Source organism: Aplidium turbinatum, chromosome 5 (genome assembly GCF_918807975.1).
Source record: "Aplidium turbinatum chromosome 5, kaAplTurb1.1, whole genome shotgun sequence".
NCBI classification, from domain to species: Eukaryota; Metazoa; Chordata; class Ascidiacea; order Aplousobranchia; family Polyclinidae; genus Aplidium; species Aplidium turbinatum.
Window position 1 is genome coordinate 25,670,384 of NC_137476.1, and position 20,469 is coordinate 25,690,852.

General features: G+C 36.5%; 2 protein-coding genes across 2 annotated transcripts; both read right to left on the bottom strand.

The window, feature by feature from the left end:
- Window positions 1-341: 341 nt before the first annotated feature.
- Window positions 342-15,327, bottom strand: LOC145770312 (translation initiation factor eIF2B subunit gamma-like). The gene is made up of 12 exons (XM_082581913.1): window positions 15,107-15,327; window positions 14,588-14,736; window positions 13,858-14,011; window positions 13,565-13,656; window positions 11,036-11,160; window positions 9,855-9,991; window positions 8,161-8,336; window positions 7,455-7,532; window positions 7,010-7,158; window positions 6,664-6,767; window positions 4,591-5,883; window positions 342-789 (listed from the first exon to the last, which is right to left on the bottom strand). The coding sequence occupies exons 1-11, from the start codon at window positions 15,252-15,254 to the stop codon at window positions 5,828-5,830; spliced, it is 1,368 nt and encodes a 455-aa protein (XP_082438039.1). The 5' UTR covers window positions 15,255-15,327; the 3' UTR covers window positions 342-789; window positions 4,591-5,827.
- A 7-nt stretch (window positions 15,328-15,334) lies between these two features.
- Window positions 15,335-19,845, bottom strand: LOC145771067 (uncharacterized). Its single transcript, XM_082582811.1, has one exon. It carries the CDS (start codon window positions 19,843-19,845, stop codon window positions 17,200-17,202), a length of 2,646 nt encoding a protein of 881 aa, XP_082438937.1. The 3' UTR covers window positions 15,335-17,199.
- Between the last annotated feature and the right edge of the window lie 624 nt (window positions 19,846-20,469).

Here is a 20,469-nt window from a genome sequence, read left to right on the forward strand (position 1 = left end):
CGCAAAGAACAGTTGTGGTAGCAGCTGAGCTGGTAACTTACCAGCATTCATTCGAACAATAAGAGATTGTACGAATGTTGTATGACGCTATTGGAAAATGTGGTTGTCAGAATTGCCATATTGCATTATACAGTAGTGATAGAAACATCATACAATGTTAAGCGTCATATGGGGGCGCAAAGAAAAAAATGGCGTCAGCTGATATTTATATAGCTCCAAAGCCAGTGATTTTCAACCTGAGCCGGGCTGTCCACCAGGGCTGGAAAAGAGTGGTATTCCACAAAAAAGTCAACCTCTATGTGATAGCCTACAGTACACCACCACCCATATTGTTATCTCGAAGCTTTATTGTTCAATAATATTGCCAGTAACAAAACTCTGCAATCTGTGATTGAGTTTATTGTTTGATTGGAATGCAATTTAATTTTTTCTAAGTTTCGTTTGAGGTTGCGCAACATTGTTCAATCGAAAAAGTGTTTCGTGGCACATTCCAGAGTGATTGAAGTGAAAACAAATCAATCTTTAAGTCACAATGTAGATTTTAACGACTTATTTTAGCCTGATGTTGCGAGTTCGCTGTGGTAATAGCGAATTGCACTAGCTTGGATTGTCCTCAAGCCAAAGAAAAGAGCCGCATTAAAGAACGAATCACTAACTTTAACATAGCACATGACTAGGGAACTGTGTTCCGAAAGCTAGTGCAATCGGCTATTACCAAAGCGAACTCGCAGCATCAGGCTAAAACAGGTCGTTAAAATCTACATTGTGAAGTAAGCAACAATCATGCTGCTAAAAGGGTCATTCCATATCAACTCAGCCACCCATGTATATGGCACCTCTCAGATTTTGTTGAAAAGTTGTCATACTATACCTTAGGCTACCAAACGAAAGAATCCTAAGTTTTAGATCAATATCTCAAACGGTTTTCCCATGGCAGCCATTTGAATTTCGGGCGCTACCCTAGTTTTTGACTTGGGGGGGTAGCAAATAGCAATTTCAGCCATTTTCAAAGCCCCGTAACTTTATTTGTAATTGTGGTAGAAGACTAAAAATTGCTGTGCTAGTTCACCATAAACTATACTACACAATTCAATAGTAACAAACAACATCTCTTGATGCATAAGTGTTAGGTGGGTCATCAAAATCCTGTTTTTTTGCCCCGTATAAGTGATTTTTTCAATTTTCAAATGCTTCTACCACCCAAACCAATCAAAATATTTCTCTAAAACCTAATTATTTGTAATATTTGGAAACTTTTCTTCTGCCAACTTGAATTTGGGAGTTGTGGTGCCATTAACAGAGATCTTATGGGGGTCTGAAAACCCTATCAGGCAGAAATGGCCCTTTTTTACCCCTATGTTTAGAGCCCCAAATGACCGCGTGGGCATTTTATGGTCATGCTGAAATTTATACCAGACAAACATTTACATTTATTCTTTCTTTTCATGAAATAAAATCTGTGAGTATCAAACTCCTTCACTATAAATTTTACGTTTTTAAAATGTAACATTTTGGTCATTTTTGGCAAATAATCTCAAGTCCTTAATGTAGGTCAGAGAAAATTCAACAATGATTTATCATGAAAACAGTGAAAATAAGTAAGTACTATGCTTAGTGATCATAAACATTGAAATGCTGACATTGTTGACCATTAATTTATGTTCAAAATGACGCTTTTACCTCTTCTCACCCATAAAAAAGTACCCACCTACAATCAATAAGCTATGATGTGGAGATAAAATTGTAGGAAAATGATCAAGTCGTGTTCAAAAATTAAATTGTTTTCAGTTTGCACTATAATTCTGCATTATGTAAAATGCTTAACTCAAATCAATATTCCAATTGTGCAGTTGTTGGTACACCACTCTTACCAAGCAGTGAACAATGCTTAGGGTCCTGTATATGGGTCCATTTAAGAGTATTTTTTAGGTAGATTTCCAATTTCGCAAAAATTTTCTATTCACCTGATTTTGTATTGATTTTAAGGTATATATATATATATTTATGATTTTTGGTTTGTCAGTTTTGTGAACTTCGGCCAAAGTGGTGTCTACCAGTGAACAGTTCAGGTATGCATTCTGTTTGTGTGTGTGAGTCACATCAAAATGCTAAATTACTCATCCAAGCTATTCCAATTCAAGAAAATTACAAGGAGTTATTGCAACACTTGGTCTGCAGCACAAATGAAAGGGAATGCATGATCCATCTTTGTGACTCATGCCCAGGAAAGGAAGGACTACAAGGTTACTTAAAACGATATATTTGAAAAAAAATGACTTTAATGTTGATGATACCATTTCTTACAAACAATGGGTGCACACTGACAGGACAACACTTGTGTCAATGCAAAATTCAGTCCAGGAATTTATAGAAATAATGTGTTCATTATTCGATCATTTGCGACAACATCATTTCATTATGAAAGCACAGGCGTCTTTTCTGAGATCACTGAAGGAAGAAGTTGCACCTGCTACAGCAATTGTTCTCTTAGACTTTTCAGAGAACTATAGTTTTATTGTCCAAGACGCTGTGCAAGGTCATCACTGGGATAACGGCCAAGCAACCCTTCATCCATTTGTGGTGTACTACAAAGATGCACAGAAACTAAAGTGCCTCAGCCTGTCCGTAATTTCAGATCGCCTTAAGCATGACACAACTGCAGTTCATTGTTTTCTATCACGCTTGTTACCTCATCTAAAACAGTTTATCCCGAATCTGCACAAAGTAATCTATTTTAGAGATGGTGCAGCTTCACAATATAAAAATTATAAGAACTTCACCAACTTGTGCTATCACAAACATGACTTTGACATTTCTGCTGAATGGCACTTTTTTGCCACTTCGCATGGGAAAAGCCCATGTAATGGAATTGGAGGCACTGTCAAGCGTCTTACAGCACGTGCAAGTCTTCAGGCCCCCAATGCAAACCATATTGTGACACCATTGCAGATGTTTGAATGAGCAACGACAAATATCAAAAACATTTAGTTCTTCATTAGTGCAGACAATGTTAAAAAAAATGAAGAAGAGTATGAATTGTAGAGACGTTATGCCTCGACAAAAACTATTAGGGGAACACGTTCACACCATTGCTTTATTCCAATTTCCATCAATATAGTACAAATGAAAAGAATGTCACAAGATTCAATATTCACTGACATCAGTGCAGAACAAATCTGTGATGCAAAACATTTGGATGAAGAACGCTTGCTTTCAGATCAATCAAAAATCTCAACTCTGTTCCAACCAGGAATATACATTGCCTGTATCTATGGAAATATTATTGAACGTTCAGATAAACAATTAAACATGGTGATGTTTTCATAAAATTCATGAAGCGTGTAAACAACATTTTGATGTGGCCGCCAGACCAAAGACAGATGCCTTGTTGGGTGCCATTCCAACATACCATTTGTAGTGTTGGTGTACCAGAAACCTACGGATGTTCGAAAATTCAAATTTAACAAAAAAGATTATGAAAATGTTCTGACGCTACTCCCACAGTTTCTTAGACAATAGATGATATTCAAACTCAACTGAGCTGATTTGAGTTATGCATTTTACATAATGCAGAATTATAGTGCAAACTGAAAACAATTTAATTTTTGAACACGACTTGATCATTTTCCTACAATTTTATCTCCACATCATAGCTTATTGATTGTAGGTGGGTACTTTTTTATGGGTGAGAAGAGGTAAAAGCGTCATTTTGAACATAAATTAATGGTCAACAATGTCAGCATTTCAATGTTTATGATCACTAAGCATAGTACCTACTTATTTTCACTGTTTTCATGATAAATCATTGTTGAATTTTCTCTGACCTACATTAAGGACTTGAGATTATTTGCCAAAAATGACCAAAATGTTACATTTTAAAAACGTAAAATTTATAGTGAAGGAGTTTGATACTCACAGATTTTATTTCATGAAATGAAAGAATAAATGTAAATGTTTGTCTGGTATAAATTTCAGCATGATCATAAAATGCCCACGCGGTCATTTGGGGCTCTAAACATAGGGGTAAAAAAGGGCCATTTCTGCCTGATAGGGTTTTCAGACCCCCATAAGATCTCTGTTAATGCCACCACAACTCCCAAATTCAAGTTGGCAGAAGGAAAGTTTCCAAATATTACAAATAATTAGGTTTTAGAGAAATATTTTGATTGGTTTGGGTGGTAGAAGCATTTGAAAATTGAAAAAATCACTTATACGGGGCAAAAAAACAGGATTTTGATGACCCATCTAACACTTATGCATCAAGAGATGGTGTTTGTTACTATTGAATTGTGTAGTATAGTTTATGGTGAACTAGCACAGCAATTTTTAGTCTTCTACCACAATTACAAATAAAGTTATGGGGCTCTGAAAATGGCTGAAATTGCTATTCGCTACCCCCCCCCAAGTCAAAAACTAGGGTAGCGCCTGAAATTCAAATGGCCGCCATGGGAAAACCGTTTGAGATATTGATCTAAAACTTAGGATTCTTTCGTTTGATAGCCTAAGGCATAGTATGACAACTTTTCAACAAAATCTGAGAGGTACCATATACAAGATATCTTCATATTGGCTGTTTTGATATGGAATGACCCAAAAGCGAAACTCAATCAATTGCAAATCAATCTTGTCTATCATCAAACCAGCAACGTGTACAAAACAGCAAGGACAAGAACAAAAAACTAAATGTTACCTTGATCGAGGGAGCGGTTTTCGTTTAGGAATTTTATGAGAGTACTATTTGAAACATTGAATCTATGAAAGCAAGCAGAACTACATTGAGATAAACTTTTCCACAAGAATATTGTAAAAACCATCAATTATGAACATTTAAAACACACCATCAGTCACTTATGCAAAAGCAATGAATCGTGATTGCAAATGCAATGTGAAAAATTTGCCATAAGCATTGATTTACAATACATAGGTACTGTATTTGCACATGGTCTTCAGTTACGTTTCTAATTGCGTCATACGTAACGTCACTCACGCAATCCACGTCGATCTCAGCCGCCTTACGTTGAACACGACGGCATGGGAAATTCTACAATAAATAGTAGGTACAATGCAAAGCAAAACGTTTGGCTGTGATGAGCGTAGCGTAAATTTTCACTGCAATTCGGGGAGTGACGACAAAAGCAATGATTGCTCGTTTAAAAACGCAACAAAATGATTTCTTACATCGAAACATCAGCTGCTAACACTTTCATAAACCTTACCTCGACATAATGTTCATCACAATTCACACGTAAACAAGACGATAATGTTTCCGTAAATTCAAGATTTACAAAAAAATGGTGAAACAAATTTTGAATTGCGAGATACTTTTGCACTTCAGTGCATCGAAATGGAACATCACCGTACGTTCGAGAACGAAAAAAAATGCAAATGTTCAAATGCACGCTCTTATGAAACGAGTCTTCTATTAACAAGTGGAGAATAGCACATGGCCATAGATTTAACAATGAAAAAAGAGTACGCTATTATTCATCTTTTTCTAAAATGTTAGTCTCTCATTTTATTTTATCGTTTTTGTAAATCACTCTTTTTCCTTATAGTTTATGCTTCTTTTTCTTCTTTGTTAAATTTACGGTCACGTTTTAACCGCTACCCTATCGCATACACGTGCAGCGACACTTAGTAGCAGGAACATGCAACTTTTTAGGTCGAATCTTCTAAAGTGACGTATTTCATGACGAGCGTGATCAACGCATGCGTTATTTTCAGGTTTCGTTCGAGATTTGCACTTGGAAAGAAATCGGTACCAATCATTGCCCACCACTGTCGTCTGCAAAACGGGCACCTCACAGAAACAATCAGAGAAAAATCTTCATTCAAATTCCACCATCACTGCATTTTCTATGACGGATTCCTTTGACAACTTACCTGTTCAATATATGACAATTTTAATTCTGTACCTCACTGACAGTAGTGCGATAAGCAGTTGAGTTATCTGAACTACATTAAAGATCAAAGAAGACTTTGTAAAAGATTTAAGACCTTGTCATAAGTTGGTTTATGACTCAGCTTGGTGGTCTTTTGCCTTTACTGCAACATGTCTTGAGACCAAATCGGTTGACATTTGTGGCAGAGGTCTTGTTGTTTTTGCAAGATTTTTTAAGGCATGGTCCGACAACGTAAAGAGCGACCTCCGAAAGGGGAACCTTGTAGCGGTAAACGTTCAAAATAGGCGTGCGTGGAAAGCCACCATCAAGCCGAATCGAAACTTTCTAACGCCCCACCCTCGCAAGACGAGGAACAAAAGACGTACAACCGTGCACGAACTAACATTGACAATCTTACCAAAAGCCAACCAAGACCCTAATCAAAAATGTCAACCAATGTCGTCTGGTTCTTTATCATTTAATCTTTAATAAAAGATTTTTATGGAAACTCAATAAATTACTCGTGTTTGTGTGAAGTAAAAGATTGTCAAACCTTTTGAAAATTCTTACTTACAAAAAGACTTGCAATGTGTTAGACTTAAACAATCAATTCATGTATTATGACACCGTGGCCAAAAAATGTAATAAAGTTAAAACTTAATGAAAATTACACCTTCAAATAGAATCAAAGCCACAAAGCGTGTAATCTAACAATGGTTTTGCATAAAGCGAAACACTTTAAAAACATTCCGGATTTTAAAAGAACTTGCAAACAACGCACGTGCGTGAGGCAGAGTCTGTCGATATCCAATCAGGCAATCGACCAGTTCACACTTTTCACCAAGGACCGCGCCTTGAGAAATAACCGACCCTTGTACTGTGCATCTGGGGAAAATGATTGCAAGTTAAAAAAATGAGATGAAGAAAAAGTAACTTTTAATGACAAAGCAGCAATGATGCGTTTTTGTCAACGAGTATTTTAGAAATGTAAACTTCAGCTACCTTTTATTTTTTGAATAAACAATTGGTTAAAACTTGGAGGCTTGTTAGGAAAGTTTTTTTTGTTGGCCAGAAGCAGCTAATGGAAGCAAACGGGAAACCAGAAACGTTAAAGTTCGCACACTCACCCATCTCCAACAATGACGTTGTCCATGAGAATGCAATTGACTATTCTGACGTGGGAACCAATGGTGCAGTCTCGACCAATCACAGAGCGTTTAATGACCGTCTTCTCACCCACACAAGATCGATCTCCCACAATGCAATCTTTTCCAACCTGCGCAGATTTTTTCACAAATTGAACAGGAATCATTGAAAATACATCTGGGACATAAAACAACCCTAAAATCAAGTTGAGAGATATGAAATGTGTTCCCAATCTTCCAGCAATGGTAGACACCGGTTGTGAAATCACAATAGTGATTCTGTGACATCAAACAACGCTGTTTCAACGAAAACATTGTGAAATTTGTAAAGAAAATCACAAGATTTATTATTTAAACAAGAGGTGGCTTAATTAGTTTCAAAGCATGGCCAATACGTAAAAGTTTGGATTTTTCTGCTAACAGTCACCTGTGACTTCTCCATGATACTGACAGAGGAGGGAATTCTCAGGGAATTATCACAAAACGATGAATCGGTTTGGGAAACCTGAACGAAGAAGTAAAGAAGGGAATGTTAACAGGAACATGCGGGAGAAAATAAAACAGCATGCAACATGGTTATTGGTTATGACAACGTTAGTCGTCCGATTTCTTCAGTTACTGCTTGTACAACGTTTTAATTCACGAAATTTGACGTTAAACGACGTAAAAAGTTCACTTTTGCTTGTTGGGGGAGAGACTAACTAGAAAAGTGAAGCTATTCACCAATGCGAAAAAAGCAAATCAGTTTACTGGAGTCTCGTGAAAACAGCATTTTAAACGTGAGATGGTTCGCCAGTGATAATTACCTCCACATTCTGCATAAACTCTTGACGTTCTTTGCCTGATGATGCAACAACAGTATAGCGGAATTGATTTCTTATTAGTAAAAATAAACTGGTAAACCGTTGCTGAGTGTTCAACAAGGCATCCTTAAACTAATTAGTATAAATACTTACCCTTCTTTACGATGTTGTACAACTAAACTATTGTATTACCTTTGATAACTGCCATATCAATCTGAATAAAGCAAACCTAACACCGATTTGCAAACAGCTTCCTTTCACAATCTTACGTTCTACGGCCAAATGCATTAGGCTTGCGAATGGCCAGAGCCAGATTTCAAGTAAACTCACCATTCTGTTTGCTTGTACGTAAGACGCTACGTCGTTAGTGTTTATTGCGAGACCGTCCTCGTAAACCACGGCGTAGCAGGAGACCTGCTGGCTGGGTGGAGGGTTGATGTCATCGGACAGACCAACGTCCAACATGAACGCCTTGCTGTTCTCCGCTTCCATGAAAGTGTAAATATCTTGAAAAGTATCAAAAATAGCACCTTACTTATGTTGTGCTTTTTAACATTCCCCACAATCCACAATTGCCCTTGAGATCAGAAGGCTACTGGCAGAGAATGGTAGCAGACTATGACGTAGTGGCTTTAATCAACGCTTAAAATACAGAACTAAATACAGTTGCGATATGTAATGGCAACAAAGTTTGCTTCAAAGGTTTAGGGCATCAAGCCAAAATAAGTTCATTTTTTGTATGTGTATAGGAATAGGGTCAGTATAGAAAGTTTGCTAAACACAGATGTGCAATTGACCATGTCAAAAGTAAATACTGTAGCTACTTGTACTTGCCTTCACGTCTTTCATCGCAAGTTTAAATGCTAATCCGTTTAATAGTTGCGGCTGTACTTCAGCGTATTCAACGAGAAACTAATAGTATGAATCGGAATGGCCCGTTTCGGTGAGTCCGATCCCTTAACGGGGGATTTTTTCAATTTTTTTTTTTAATTATTGGGTACCGTAGCCTAATTATCGTTGCCGTGTTAGGGTTAGGGGTTAGAGCAGACATGGGCAAACTACGGCCCGCGGGCCAAATCCGGCCCGCCGGCTCTTGTATTCTGGCCCGCCGGATGTTATCGACATGTTGCAAGTTTTATTATTGTGAAGTTTCAATAGGAGGATTAGATACCTCTTGTCTCTAAATAGCGATACAATGTAGAATGTAGAGCATTATGATGTCACAGGTACATTTGTGCGTCGCTTGACGCAACAGTGCTTTCTGCTTTTAACCAGTAATGTCTCGTTCTGTTGCTCAACACAACAAACAGTTTACCAGCCTCATTTTTTTAAAAAAATGAGGCTGGTAAACTGTTTGTTGTGTTGAGCAACAGAACGAGACTATAGATAAGAGACAGTCAACCGCTTCAAGTGGACAGTTTGCTGGGAGGTTCACTAAAAACAGAAAGTTTTATTAGTCAATTTAACCAGTAATGTACCATATTTCTTAGTTTAGTGTTTTTATCAACAGTTTCGTCAGTGTGGAATGCTAAGCGAAATAGACATTGCTAAGTTGTTAATAAATTATATTGTTAAAATGAGTGCAGCGAAGAAGCGTAAAGTCGATAGTGAGCGCAGAAATTTCGATGCTTTGGCAAAAAATAAAGCTTGACAATCCTGTCAGACGTCGTATTTAAATTCGATTTTGTTTTTTGGTTGTATTTTTCAGTTATTTGTTAATTTAATCTTCCGTTTTTTTTGTCCCTTTGTTATTCGTGTGACAAACTATATGTAAGTGGCGGCTCGATCACTTGGCCCGCCAGTCTAAGAACAAAATAATTTTGGCCCCTAATTCAAAAAGTGTGCCCACCCCTGGGTTAGAGGTTAGGAACTCACCGAATCAGACTCACCGAATCAGACTCGAACCGAATAGTAGCAGACCCAGTATGAATGGCCGTCCAACGTGCTGCCACCTTTCCTTACCAAATCACAACGATCAGACATGTTATCAAAATTTCGCCACGTCACAAAACGTCATCACTTACCGTTCAGGTTTTTGTCAGCCTCAAGTTCGTTGGTTGCGTCGAGGCCTTTCTCAATGGTCCCGTTCGAATTGGGCTTCTTCCTGCATTGTTTGTCGACAATGTAAGGAATCAACTCACTTCGCAAAGAGCTTCGAGATCTAAACAAAAAGTTCGAGAACAAATATCATGACGAAAGTGTGGCCGTTAAAAATGAAATTAAAAACAAAAATAACGAAGTTAAAGAAGTAAAACGGATTGGAACGTTAATGTAAAAAAAGAAAAATTGAATCTGAAGCAAAATCCTATCATATATCATATATATCATTCAATACACAAAAAATGCCACAAAGTGGAACGCATTAAAAATCTGAAACAAACGAAGTGATTTTTACTTTCTTTTTTTCAGACAACGCTCAAGTAAGATCATAAAAGAGTTTCCATCACTCATACTCTTTAAAAGCAATTGTGAGGTTATTCGTGAAAAACACATAACATTCAAACACATATATATATAACCAGATATAATATAATATGGATACAGCCCATTTGTCTTCTGTACCGTACTGTGGCAGTAGTGTAAGCATACGAGCTGAAAGTGTAAGCAATGAGTTCAATATGCTTTGTTTACAACAAGCATGTTTTCACGACGTGGATAATAAAAAGGACAGCGTGTGAAATAATGTCATACAATAGCCGTGGAATGTTCTTTATTGGATAGCCATGAAACAATGAAAAAATCAGTTCTCCAAAATGGTGACAAAAGGATCAGGGTAGATTGAGTTGTACAGAAAGGCTATGCAACATACTTTAAAAGGAAACGAAATAAAATTATGGCCGAATATCTGAGCACCGTAACATCATTTGCAAACTAACGGAGACCCGTGAGGAATAAAATCTTTGAAAATGGATTTATTATCTTTACATATACAGTATGTCACTGAAAAGTACATGGAAGAGAAAATCTTCATAATTTAGAAAAATAAAACATCTAAAAGTTTAAACAGTTTCACTTTTCCTTTTTTCCTGTTACGTTTTCATTATTTCAACACGCGTAGTGTGGTAAAAACGTTGTTGCCCTGCCCAATCCGTTGCGCTACCCCCACTTCGGTGTAAAACAACGTTCAGTACCACCTCACCGAAACGGGCCATTCCGCACCTCACAGTCGCACGACTGAAGAAAAACTCTTGGCGATTATACATACGTGTTGTGTGATATATAATCCAGCAACCATCGTTTCATGATGTACATATGGGAGTCATGGAGGTCTGACCGCAAGCGAATGCGAGGAAATTGTCTTGAGACCTTTATTTTCGCAGGGAAGGAGTCCTGAAAAATTCTATATTTAAGTTAAAATGAAACAAGCAGCGTTGATGCGGGTGCAAGTAGTTGAAGGGCGTCGTGTCGATTTCGCTGAAAGTCTGTTATTTCTGGGTTAATTTTTCAAATACAAAAGGTTCTGCATGTTATACATAGATGTAAACTATGTGTGTTTACTGCTTATCCACAATATGTGTTTGAAGTAAATTTTAAATAATGCATCAATTAATTATCTATTGAAAGGCACACTCGATATATCCATCAACCACTTTACGTTTCAAGTTTTCACAATTAACTAATCGACAAGTACTTCTATGGTTTCAATTTCATGATAATAGCAATTGAAGAGCTTAGTTCTAAAAGTACCTAAGTCACATTTTGCGAAAATCGAGTTGACCATTGCTAAGAAATGCTTGCAGTCGCGTAAGTCCACCCGAGCAAAATTGGAGCTAGAAAAAGTGGCTTAGTCCCTGTGCTACAGGTTGCCACCAGTGTGGCAAACGGATTTTCTGTGCTAAAAGTACTTAAGTCACACCAGTTTGTAGAAAAAGTACGTAAGTCCTTTTTGACCAATGAGATGAAGCCATTTTATCACGTGCACTTCGGAGACAACAGCTGATGCTGCAGAAGCTTGTAGACAGCGTTGCCAAATGGTGTTCTAAGACACCAATTTTGAAAAAAAATGGTGTAATTTAAAACTTCAGAGTTCTGAGGGTTTTTTTTATTTCTGAACTACCTTTATCGGCTAATTGCTAACAGATGGGCCAAGATAACCACAGAATGGACACCAAGATATGTAAGAAGAACTAGAGGGGGACCCAAAAAGAAGATGGCGAGATGACATAGAAGAAAAGATTGGCATCACCTGGATGAGAACAGCAAAAGACAGAATGGTGTGGAAACATATGTGGAGGCCATCTGGCATCTGCCAGCAGTAGTATGACCGGCTGATGATGATGAAACTTCTTTATGCATAAAGTTAAGGTCCCAGACATGAATTTTTGCTGTTGCACTATTTTTATTGGAAGAATAATAGAATGATAATTTGTTAAAAAGCTATTTTTATTGTAACCTTCTAGCTTCTCCACCTAACTAAACTATCATATTGTATTGGCTGTGTTGTACATGTTGATGTAACTGTGTGATCTTTGCTATGTAAATTTTTGTTATTTCCAATACTTTTCTAACACTTAGAAAGAGGCGTTGATGAGTTAAGAGAAACTTTAAGGCGTTGATGTAATTCTTGGTGAAATGGTGTAATTTGGAGGTTGAAATGGTGTCGTGAGCAAACTGGAGTCTGGCAACACTGCTTGTAGAGTTGTGGGACAGTAGTTGTCAGTGGCAGCTGGTGCTGTTTGTGAGCAGTGAATTTGAAAAATTTTAAAAATCGCATTACATTTGGTGCATTCTAAGCATGTTTTTACCTCAAATTTTGAAAAAAATGCATTCAAACTTTGTTGAAAAGTTGATTTATTCCTAAGCTGTATTTAAAAAAAACTAACAGTTTGCTTTGGAACCAAACTTTACTAGCATTGGGCTTGGTCTTGACTAGCCTAGCCGTTGCATACAAGGTTCAAGTAATTTTGAGATGCCCTAAGTTAGCACTTCTTATAACCTACGAATATCTTAACTTTACAGCTAACACTTCTACATTCATGGCTCATCGCTACTCTGCGAAATAAAAACTAACTTTAAAAAGTCTATAAGGTTATTCGGTTAGGTGGTCCCGTGCAAAAAAAATTATCACGCCCATGGCCCTTAAAGCCACCTCTACGTCTACAGTAGCATTAATCCAGCACCGCACAGCATTTTGCAGAAACTTCAAAGGCTGAAAGGAAAAAAATAATAATACCAAGAAATCACATTTTGTCTACGCAGGGGGCCCTTTAAAAGTCGGGGGGCCCGGGGCACCTGCACCCTCTGCCCCCCCTTAAATCCGGGCCTGGTTTCAACAGCAGTTTTGTGTGCTCCTGTTATTTAAATTGAGTAGAAACAGTACCTAAGTCACAATTGTGATCATACAGGTTGAAGGAAAAAGTACCTAAAGTCACAATTTTGACATAAAAGTACTTAAGTCCAAAATATTTTTTGGCTGTTATTTCTTTAGGAAAGTGAGTTCAAAGATAATTTTTTGGCCTGAAACGTATTGCAGCATGATCTATCGCAATTGACAATTCAAAGTTGAAAAAGTTTTTTTTCCTGATTTCAAAGGCTTTTGAAAATGTTTGAACGTTGATAACTCAAAACTGGCATTATGTGACTTAAGTACTTTTAGAACTAAGCTCTTCAATTTGAAAACAAGTTTGAAAAGGAGATGTTTGGTTTGTCATAAGATTAACATTGGGGAAATTGGTTTGCCAACGTTGAATCACTACAAAACTGACGTATTTTGCTGTCTGGGTAGGGTACGTACTTCAAGATCAGCCTCATTTGACATAAACGCAACTCGCTGACAAAGGTCATCGACTTTACTCATTCCGATCAACTCTCGAGGTCTCTCTTCGCCTGAAACCAACAAAACAAAGCACAAGTAAAGCTTGTACCCTTCAAGCAATGAAAAATTCACAGTATGATGCTTTTGGTGTCTTATACATGATAAACTAAGCTAGTCGTCAACTTAAAACATGTATTCATCGTTGTTTTTTTTCATGAATAATTTCAGTACAACCTGTTGTAACGGTTAGTCACAGAATACGCCAACCTCACCTTTAGTTTTCAACCTGCCAGGAACGGTCTCAGGCTCAGATCGACGTGAAGTCAAAAGCATTGTAACTGTCGACTTGTGCAGGCGATGGGCATCTGCTAGTCTGTGCAGAGCTAAGTCGGTAATGAGGTCACAACTCACAACAAAAAGGTCGGTCTGAAAGCCAAAAAATAACACATTAAACTGACTAAAGTTGATGACATTAAAAAAGATTCAAACAAAAAGACATCTCAGAGTACGTATTATACAGTAATAGACATGAAGTTTGTGACCCTTAAAGCATCTAATTCGAGTTCAAAATTTTTAATTTTTCTGCAAGGCGTAGAAAAGAGTTACAAAAACTAAACAAAAAATAATAAATTTTAAGTTGTTTCGAGGCTTTACGTCATAGTTCACACCACAAAGCAGTATTTATTTCCACTTGAACTATATAATACTATTAATAATGAGTAATGACGTTTGCTGACGTCCAACCCTCGCAATATGGGAAACAAAGAACAGAAAGCCGTGTTTTAACGATAAACAAAGATGGGATTTTCATTTTACTACTTCTCGTTTTTCATATATATATATTTAACATTGAGCACTTTTTGTAGTATTAATAATTTTCGTTGTCTATTCAAATAAATAAATAAGAATTTAAAACGCTAGAGACAATAAAGCATATTTTTTAAACTCTTAGTTAACGAGGTGTTACCGTACATCTGTTCTTCAAAATAGTCACAGACATACTTTTATCACGTCCTTGAGGAGTCGAAGAGAATCAACTGTGTCCATATCTGCTTCGTCGTCTATTCCAACTATTTTCACTTTAATTTTAAAACCTTGAAGAGCGAGTTCGACTGCTGATTTGATGGAGCTCAGAGTAATTACAATAACATCTAAAAGAAAAGGCCTAGAATCAGTTGAATCGCACACGATGAGAGTTTTCACACAAGGAATGGATCGAACCTGATGAATTTTTGATCAACAGTATATATTAGCACATCCAGAGCAACTACGAATTTTCATCTGTAAATAGACAACCGACGCCAAAGACTGACAGCTCTTTTGTAGCTTCTCATTATATATAATCTGTAAAACCGTCGACACCGCTGGATGGCAGAGAATCAACAACCTTTTTAAGCTTCAGCTCCAAAGGCTTAAAACACAGACCCAAGTCTTTTATTCCTCATTGTCATTGTTTTTAAATATGACCAGATCTGAACTGGTACTTGAACATATTTAATGCAAATTAGAACTACATCTCACCTGCAAACCCTGCTTTTTCCAACATGTTGATTGGATAGTATATCAATGGTTTGTTACCCACTGGGAGCAAGGGTTTCGGTAATGTGCTGGTTAAATTGCTCATATGGTTTCCTCTACCAGCCGCCATAACTACAGCTTGAAACTCCATGTTTTATTGCAGTCAAATTTTAAAATAAAAGAACAAAATTTCCAAGACCTAAATGCTGTTTTGGGATAATCTCAAACAAATCTACAAACGCAAAGGTACAATTCAAACAATACAAAAGCCTACATAAAAATAATCTTTAATAATTAAGTTATTAATAAATGAAACATAAACCAGGAAGGATACTGTATTCAGCTACAAGCTTTGTCATGTTTTGACTACAAACTATATATTTACACGTAGAAAAGTTTCCACTTTCGAATAAGCGTCAAATTTACGATGCAACTATGAGATCACTGTTTAATCCTTGGTTGTCTATTAAATTAGTACAACAGAAATATACCAATTGATTTATACACTTTAGTGAGAATAAAAGGGTACAAGTTTATTATATGTGGTAGAAAAAATGATCCACAGTATTTTCGAAAGACAAAAACCATGGCATTTTCATAATGTAATGATAGACAGATTTGCAACTGTTAAAAAAAGCAGAAAAACATTGTTACACCCTTCAAGCATGGTTCATCTCCACCATTATAACTCATGATTCTCTGAGCAGGAAAAGCTATATAAAATGTGTAATTCTAATTGAAAATATACAATGCCGGTAGCCTACCTCATTTTTTGAGCATATTCAAGTGATAAGCATGAAATTCACAAAAAAAACTTCAGATAAAATGCCACATCAGTTTCAGAAATAAAACTGTTGTGAAAGCAACCTTAACAAATATACTTATCAAGGTATATATATTATATTTAAGAGTAACACAAAGCTCTGTCATAAAAGTCAAATGATAGTGATGATATGGTGCACGCACATTAAGCAACAATCGTAGGACTTTTCCCAACAGTTTTAACCATTATACTAGTAGAACGCTGTTGACATTACATTCAAGATTACAGGTATAGCCTATAGATGATTTGTGTGCTAAAATATTTTGTTAGTAAAATTTAATATTTAGCAAAAACAAAATACTTTGTTAGTAAAATTTAATATTTAGCCGAATGAGAACAAAAGACATAAATTTTTTAATGTATGATATATACAATGTCGTATTTAAAACAGAGAAGATATTACAGACATATACAACCAAGCAACCACACGGCGTTTAACATATTCCATTAAAATTAAACATAAAATATAAGCTACAAACGTTTTCGGCCATACACATGTTTAGCCCATATCAAGTAACAAAAAATAACTGCTTATCATATCTACAATGAAAATGAAGAACTGATCTAAACACTGAAATTGAAAAATGAAATGCAAAATGAAACGGCAGAGCATAAGAGAAAGGCACATCACATGGCATTTAAATTACGCGAGGTAAAGACGCATCATATGACGCATCAAGAAAAGACATTGAGTAAATAAGACGTTGAGTAAAATGTGCCTTTCTCTTATGCTCTGCCATTTCATTTTGCATTTCATTTTCAATTTCAGTGTTTAGATCAGTTATCCATTTTCATTGTAGATATGATAAGCAGTTATTTTTTTGTTACTTGATAAGGGCTAACGTGTATATGGCTGAAAACGTTTGTAGCTTATAGTTTATGTTCAATTTTAATGGAATATGTTAAATGCCGTGTGGTTGCTTGGTTGTATATGTCAGTGTTTGAAGAAAGTGACCTCTTTACCAAAATTGTAGAAAAGATATTGTTGACAATAAAAAATCGTATCTTTATGAAACAGCTTTCATTAAAAAATATATCATCCATAGTAACTTCACAACTTGTATACAGTTTATTATACAGTTCTACTAAATCAGCTGGCCTTAATTTGGTATTGGTTGTTATTTTAAAGAAGTCACTACAAACTGAAGATTCAAGATTGCCACAAATTAGCACAATTGGCCAAATATATAAAAAAAATAATATCTAACCTTGCAAGGATGATGTTAAGAAAACAGAAATAACATCAGTTACACATTGGCATTAAACAATGGTTTTACTTGTTTAATAGTTCATCTTTCAGTTGATCTAACAATGCTTTAGTTCTCGGTGTTATGTGGTCATCACTAGAAGCTGAAGATGCAGCATAAGTAGTGGAAGGTGGAATGTATTCTTGTGATAAAGAAAAAGCATCACCAACTGTAGCATTTTCATTGTAGTCTTTGTTAAAACTAGAAAAACTAATTTTACGCGATCCTGTAACCAGAGGTGGGGAACTGTTGGAGGTTGTAGATTTTTTAATTCCATAACGCTTCAGGACTCTATCAACAACATCACTAGTTTTGGCCAGTTCTTTATCTGGAGTCGGGAAAGCTTCTGATGAATTCATAGACTCAGAAAGATTGCTTCTTGATGAAAACTTGACATGTGGAGATAATGCTGGAGATTGGTTGATGTCTGGTGATGTTTGATTGGATGTAATGGCACCTTCGTTTAAGTTTGCGATTACGGTATTGGAGAGGTCGGACTCTCCAAGTGAAGCCACTGCACACACATGAATACGATATACATTTGACCTTTTAAGCCCGTCTAACAATGCCCGGCACTTAGACCCTGATACCATACCTTTTGCATGCCCATTGACATAAATCCGATATCCTAATACATCACTGGATTTAGTTTTATTGCCATGTTTATCAAATATGAAAGACGGGTGCCAGCGCAAAATTAATGTACAAGTCTTATCGTCAAAACTTTGCTGACTGTAGGTGGAGCTGCTTCTAATTTCAGCTTTTAGGGTTTGTGGAGCAGTAGGAATGCCAGGTCTTATAGCACCATTTAGTGACGACTTTCTCAAGGCTAAATGAGCGGCTTTTATGTTCTTTCGCTGTTGGTTGGGCAAGATATTTAACTTCTCTACTAATTCCGGGTTGTCATGAAACAAATCCTGCACTGTATAAATTTTTGGTTTTGAATTTTCTCGTAGTTTAAAACCTTTCTCTATGCCATCCATAATTTCTTCATGAGGGGTTTTAATCTTGTTTGGCTTTGGCTGAAGTTGACGCTCATGAGCAGATTTCAGTTGAAATGACAATTGAGTAATTTGGGGGCAAACATCTGACCTGAAATCATGACGAGTTTTCTCAATATCTTTGGCAAAAAAATCAATGAAATTAACATCTTTTATCTGCCGTCTTTTTCCCCGTTTAATGTCACACGTTTCAGCATAAAGTGAAGCGCATGCCTGCAATGAATTACTTTGAGTGGAAGAATGATGCTTAGCACAAATACTGAGAACCTCATCCACACCCACTCTTTGATTAACATCATCATTAGACATGCTAACCAGAAGGTTTTCAAATGACTGGGTTAGGCATGGGGCTTGGTCATCTTTCATATTAAAATCTGCAGCAGACCACATTGTAACAGCAAGCGAGAAGATCAAAGCCTTTTGTGAAGGACTACCACCTTCAGGAGCTAAGTATGTTTCATCCACAAACTCTTCTGCATCAGAAAAAGATACAAGACCATCCTGTCGCACATAAACTGTTTTTGGAGAAACAAACTTTAAATTAATATTTTTCATGGCTTTAATGGCCTGTGCAGCTTGTTCACACACTGACCACAATTCTTTTTCTGTAAGACACGAATCTAAATCAACTAGAACGTTTTGTAAGCTAAGCTTTGGCATATTGTCACGAGCACTCAAAACTTCTCCATCATCAAATGTTGGTAATTCAATTGATAAAGAAGTTGGTAGCACTGTTTTTTTGCTTTCAACATTTTCACCTTTCATAGAGCCATCTTTTTCCTGATCGGTTTCCAATTCATCCTCAGAAACATTCCTTGTCGCAATGGCATCTTCATTTTCGCACACCAATTTGTCCGAAAAACTCAACAAAGCCTCTTGCAATTGAAGCACCTGTGACTGCAGTTTTTCAACAGTTTGTTTCAGCTCGTTATTTTCATTTATTCCACTCCAAGAAATGCTTTCCTTTTCAATGACATTTTCTTGAATTTTTTCTTTAGACGATACTGATACACTTAAGCTTGTTTCAAACTCTTGAAATTTGGTGTCAAATTTGGTTTGAAGCTGCCGAATTTGAGACCACATAAATCTGATAGCTTCAGTTTGAAGTTCTCTCAACTTTCTGTCTGCTTTTTGCTTTTCTTTAATAACACAAAGCTCATGACACAAAGTGTTGATATAATGCTCCATTCTTCTTGCTCGAAGTTCATGTCGGATTTCAATAACTCTGGCATTTTTGGATCGCGCATAGAAACCTCGCCAGGAAGCCTGTATCTTAGTTGCTGCTAAAACATGCTTCAGGTCAGTTGGGAAGTTTCTTTTTGGTGACAGAGACTGTTGTGGGTAATATTTATGGCTGCGAAGAGAACTTTTTTGCATTCTGTCAGGAAGTTGGCTTAAAAGTTTATGATGAGAATTTTTCATGGAGCTACTTTTCAAACAAGACTTTGGTTTGGAAGCAACTTTACTAGTTTCACAAGAAGTTTTGCTTTCATTTCCCTTGTCACTTGATGAATGATTTAATTTGAAACCTGATGTTTCTTTTTGACTAAACGAATCAATCAATGGCTCAGAATTTGATTTTGGAAAAAAGTCTGCAGCTTGTTCCCCAAGCCAGGTATGTATACGATGCTGTTTGTCTCTGTCGCTAAGAATGTTTGTCGCTGTGGCCATTTCTAATTTATGGGGGTTATTATTTGCTTTATTATCCATTAGTCTTCCAAAATCAAAGCTTAGGTGACAATTTTTAAATAGTTTCACATAACGTTTAACCTAAGACAGGTTGCTGCAACACATAAAAAACCAAAATATTTTCTTAAAACTTTCTATCAATAAAAAAGCTTTAATGGGTTTATCATCATTACAATTTAAAGAGCCCAGACTGAAGATAATAATAATTAACAACATTTGTATATATAGCGGTAGCACAGGTATACAAGGTTGCACAAAGTTATGTAAAGTATAGTCAAAGACATGTTTCTCAACTACAACTCAGATATATATAACTATCTTACTTTTACAACTTAGCCTGCCATCAAGCATAAGTAAGTTTGCCTTGAATCAGATTAAAAGTTTGCATAATGTACTAGTAAGGCCTGCATTAAAGATCGCCATGATTTATAAATATTGTAAGTGATGGGGTGCAACCTAGTTCGTACCCTGAACAGTTCGTACCCTCAGTTCGTACCCTGAAAAGATTGAGAGAAAAAATTAAAAAAGCCGAAGTCGCTGATCGCAGTTTCATAGCACAAAGCCGAACTCGCTGATCGGAGCTTCCGCAAACAAACTCGAGGGTTA

Excerpts from the sequence above, each read along its gene's own strand:
- LOC145770312 (XM_082581913.1), bottom strand. The coding sequence starts at position 15,254 with ATGGAGTTTCAAGCTGTAGTTATGGCGGCTGGTAGAGGAAACCATATG. Across the intron at positions 9,992-11,035 it reads GATTATATATCACACAACAC|ATCTCGAAGCTCTTTGCGAA; the intron begins GTATGTATAATC and ends CTTTTTGTTTAG. Across the intron at positions 7,533-8,160 it reads ACGTACAAGCAAACAGAATG|GTTTCCCAAACCGATTCATC; the intron begins GTGAGTTTACTT and ends TTCTTCGTTCAG.
- LOC145771067 (XM_082582811.1), bottom strand. The coding sequence starts at position 19,845 with ATGGCCACAGCGACAAACATTCTTAGCGACAGAGACAAACAGCATCGT.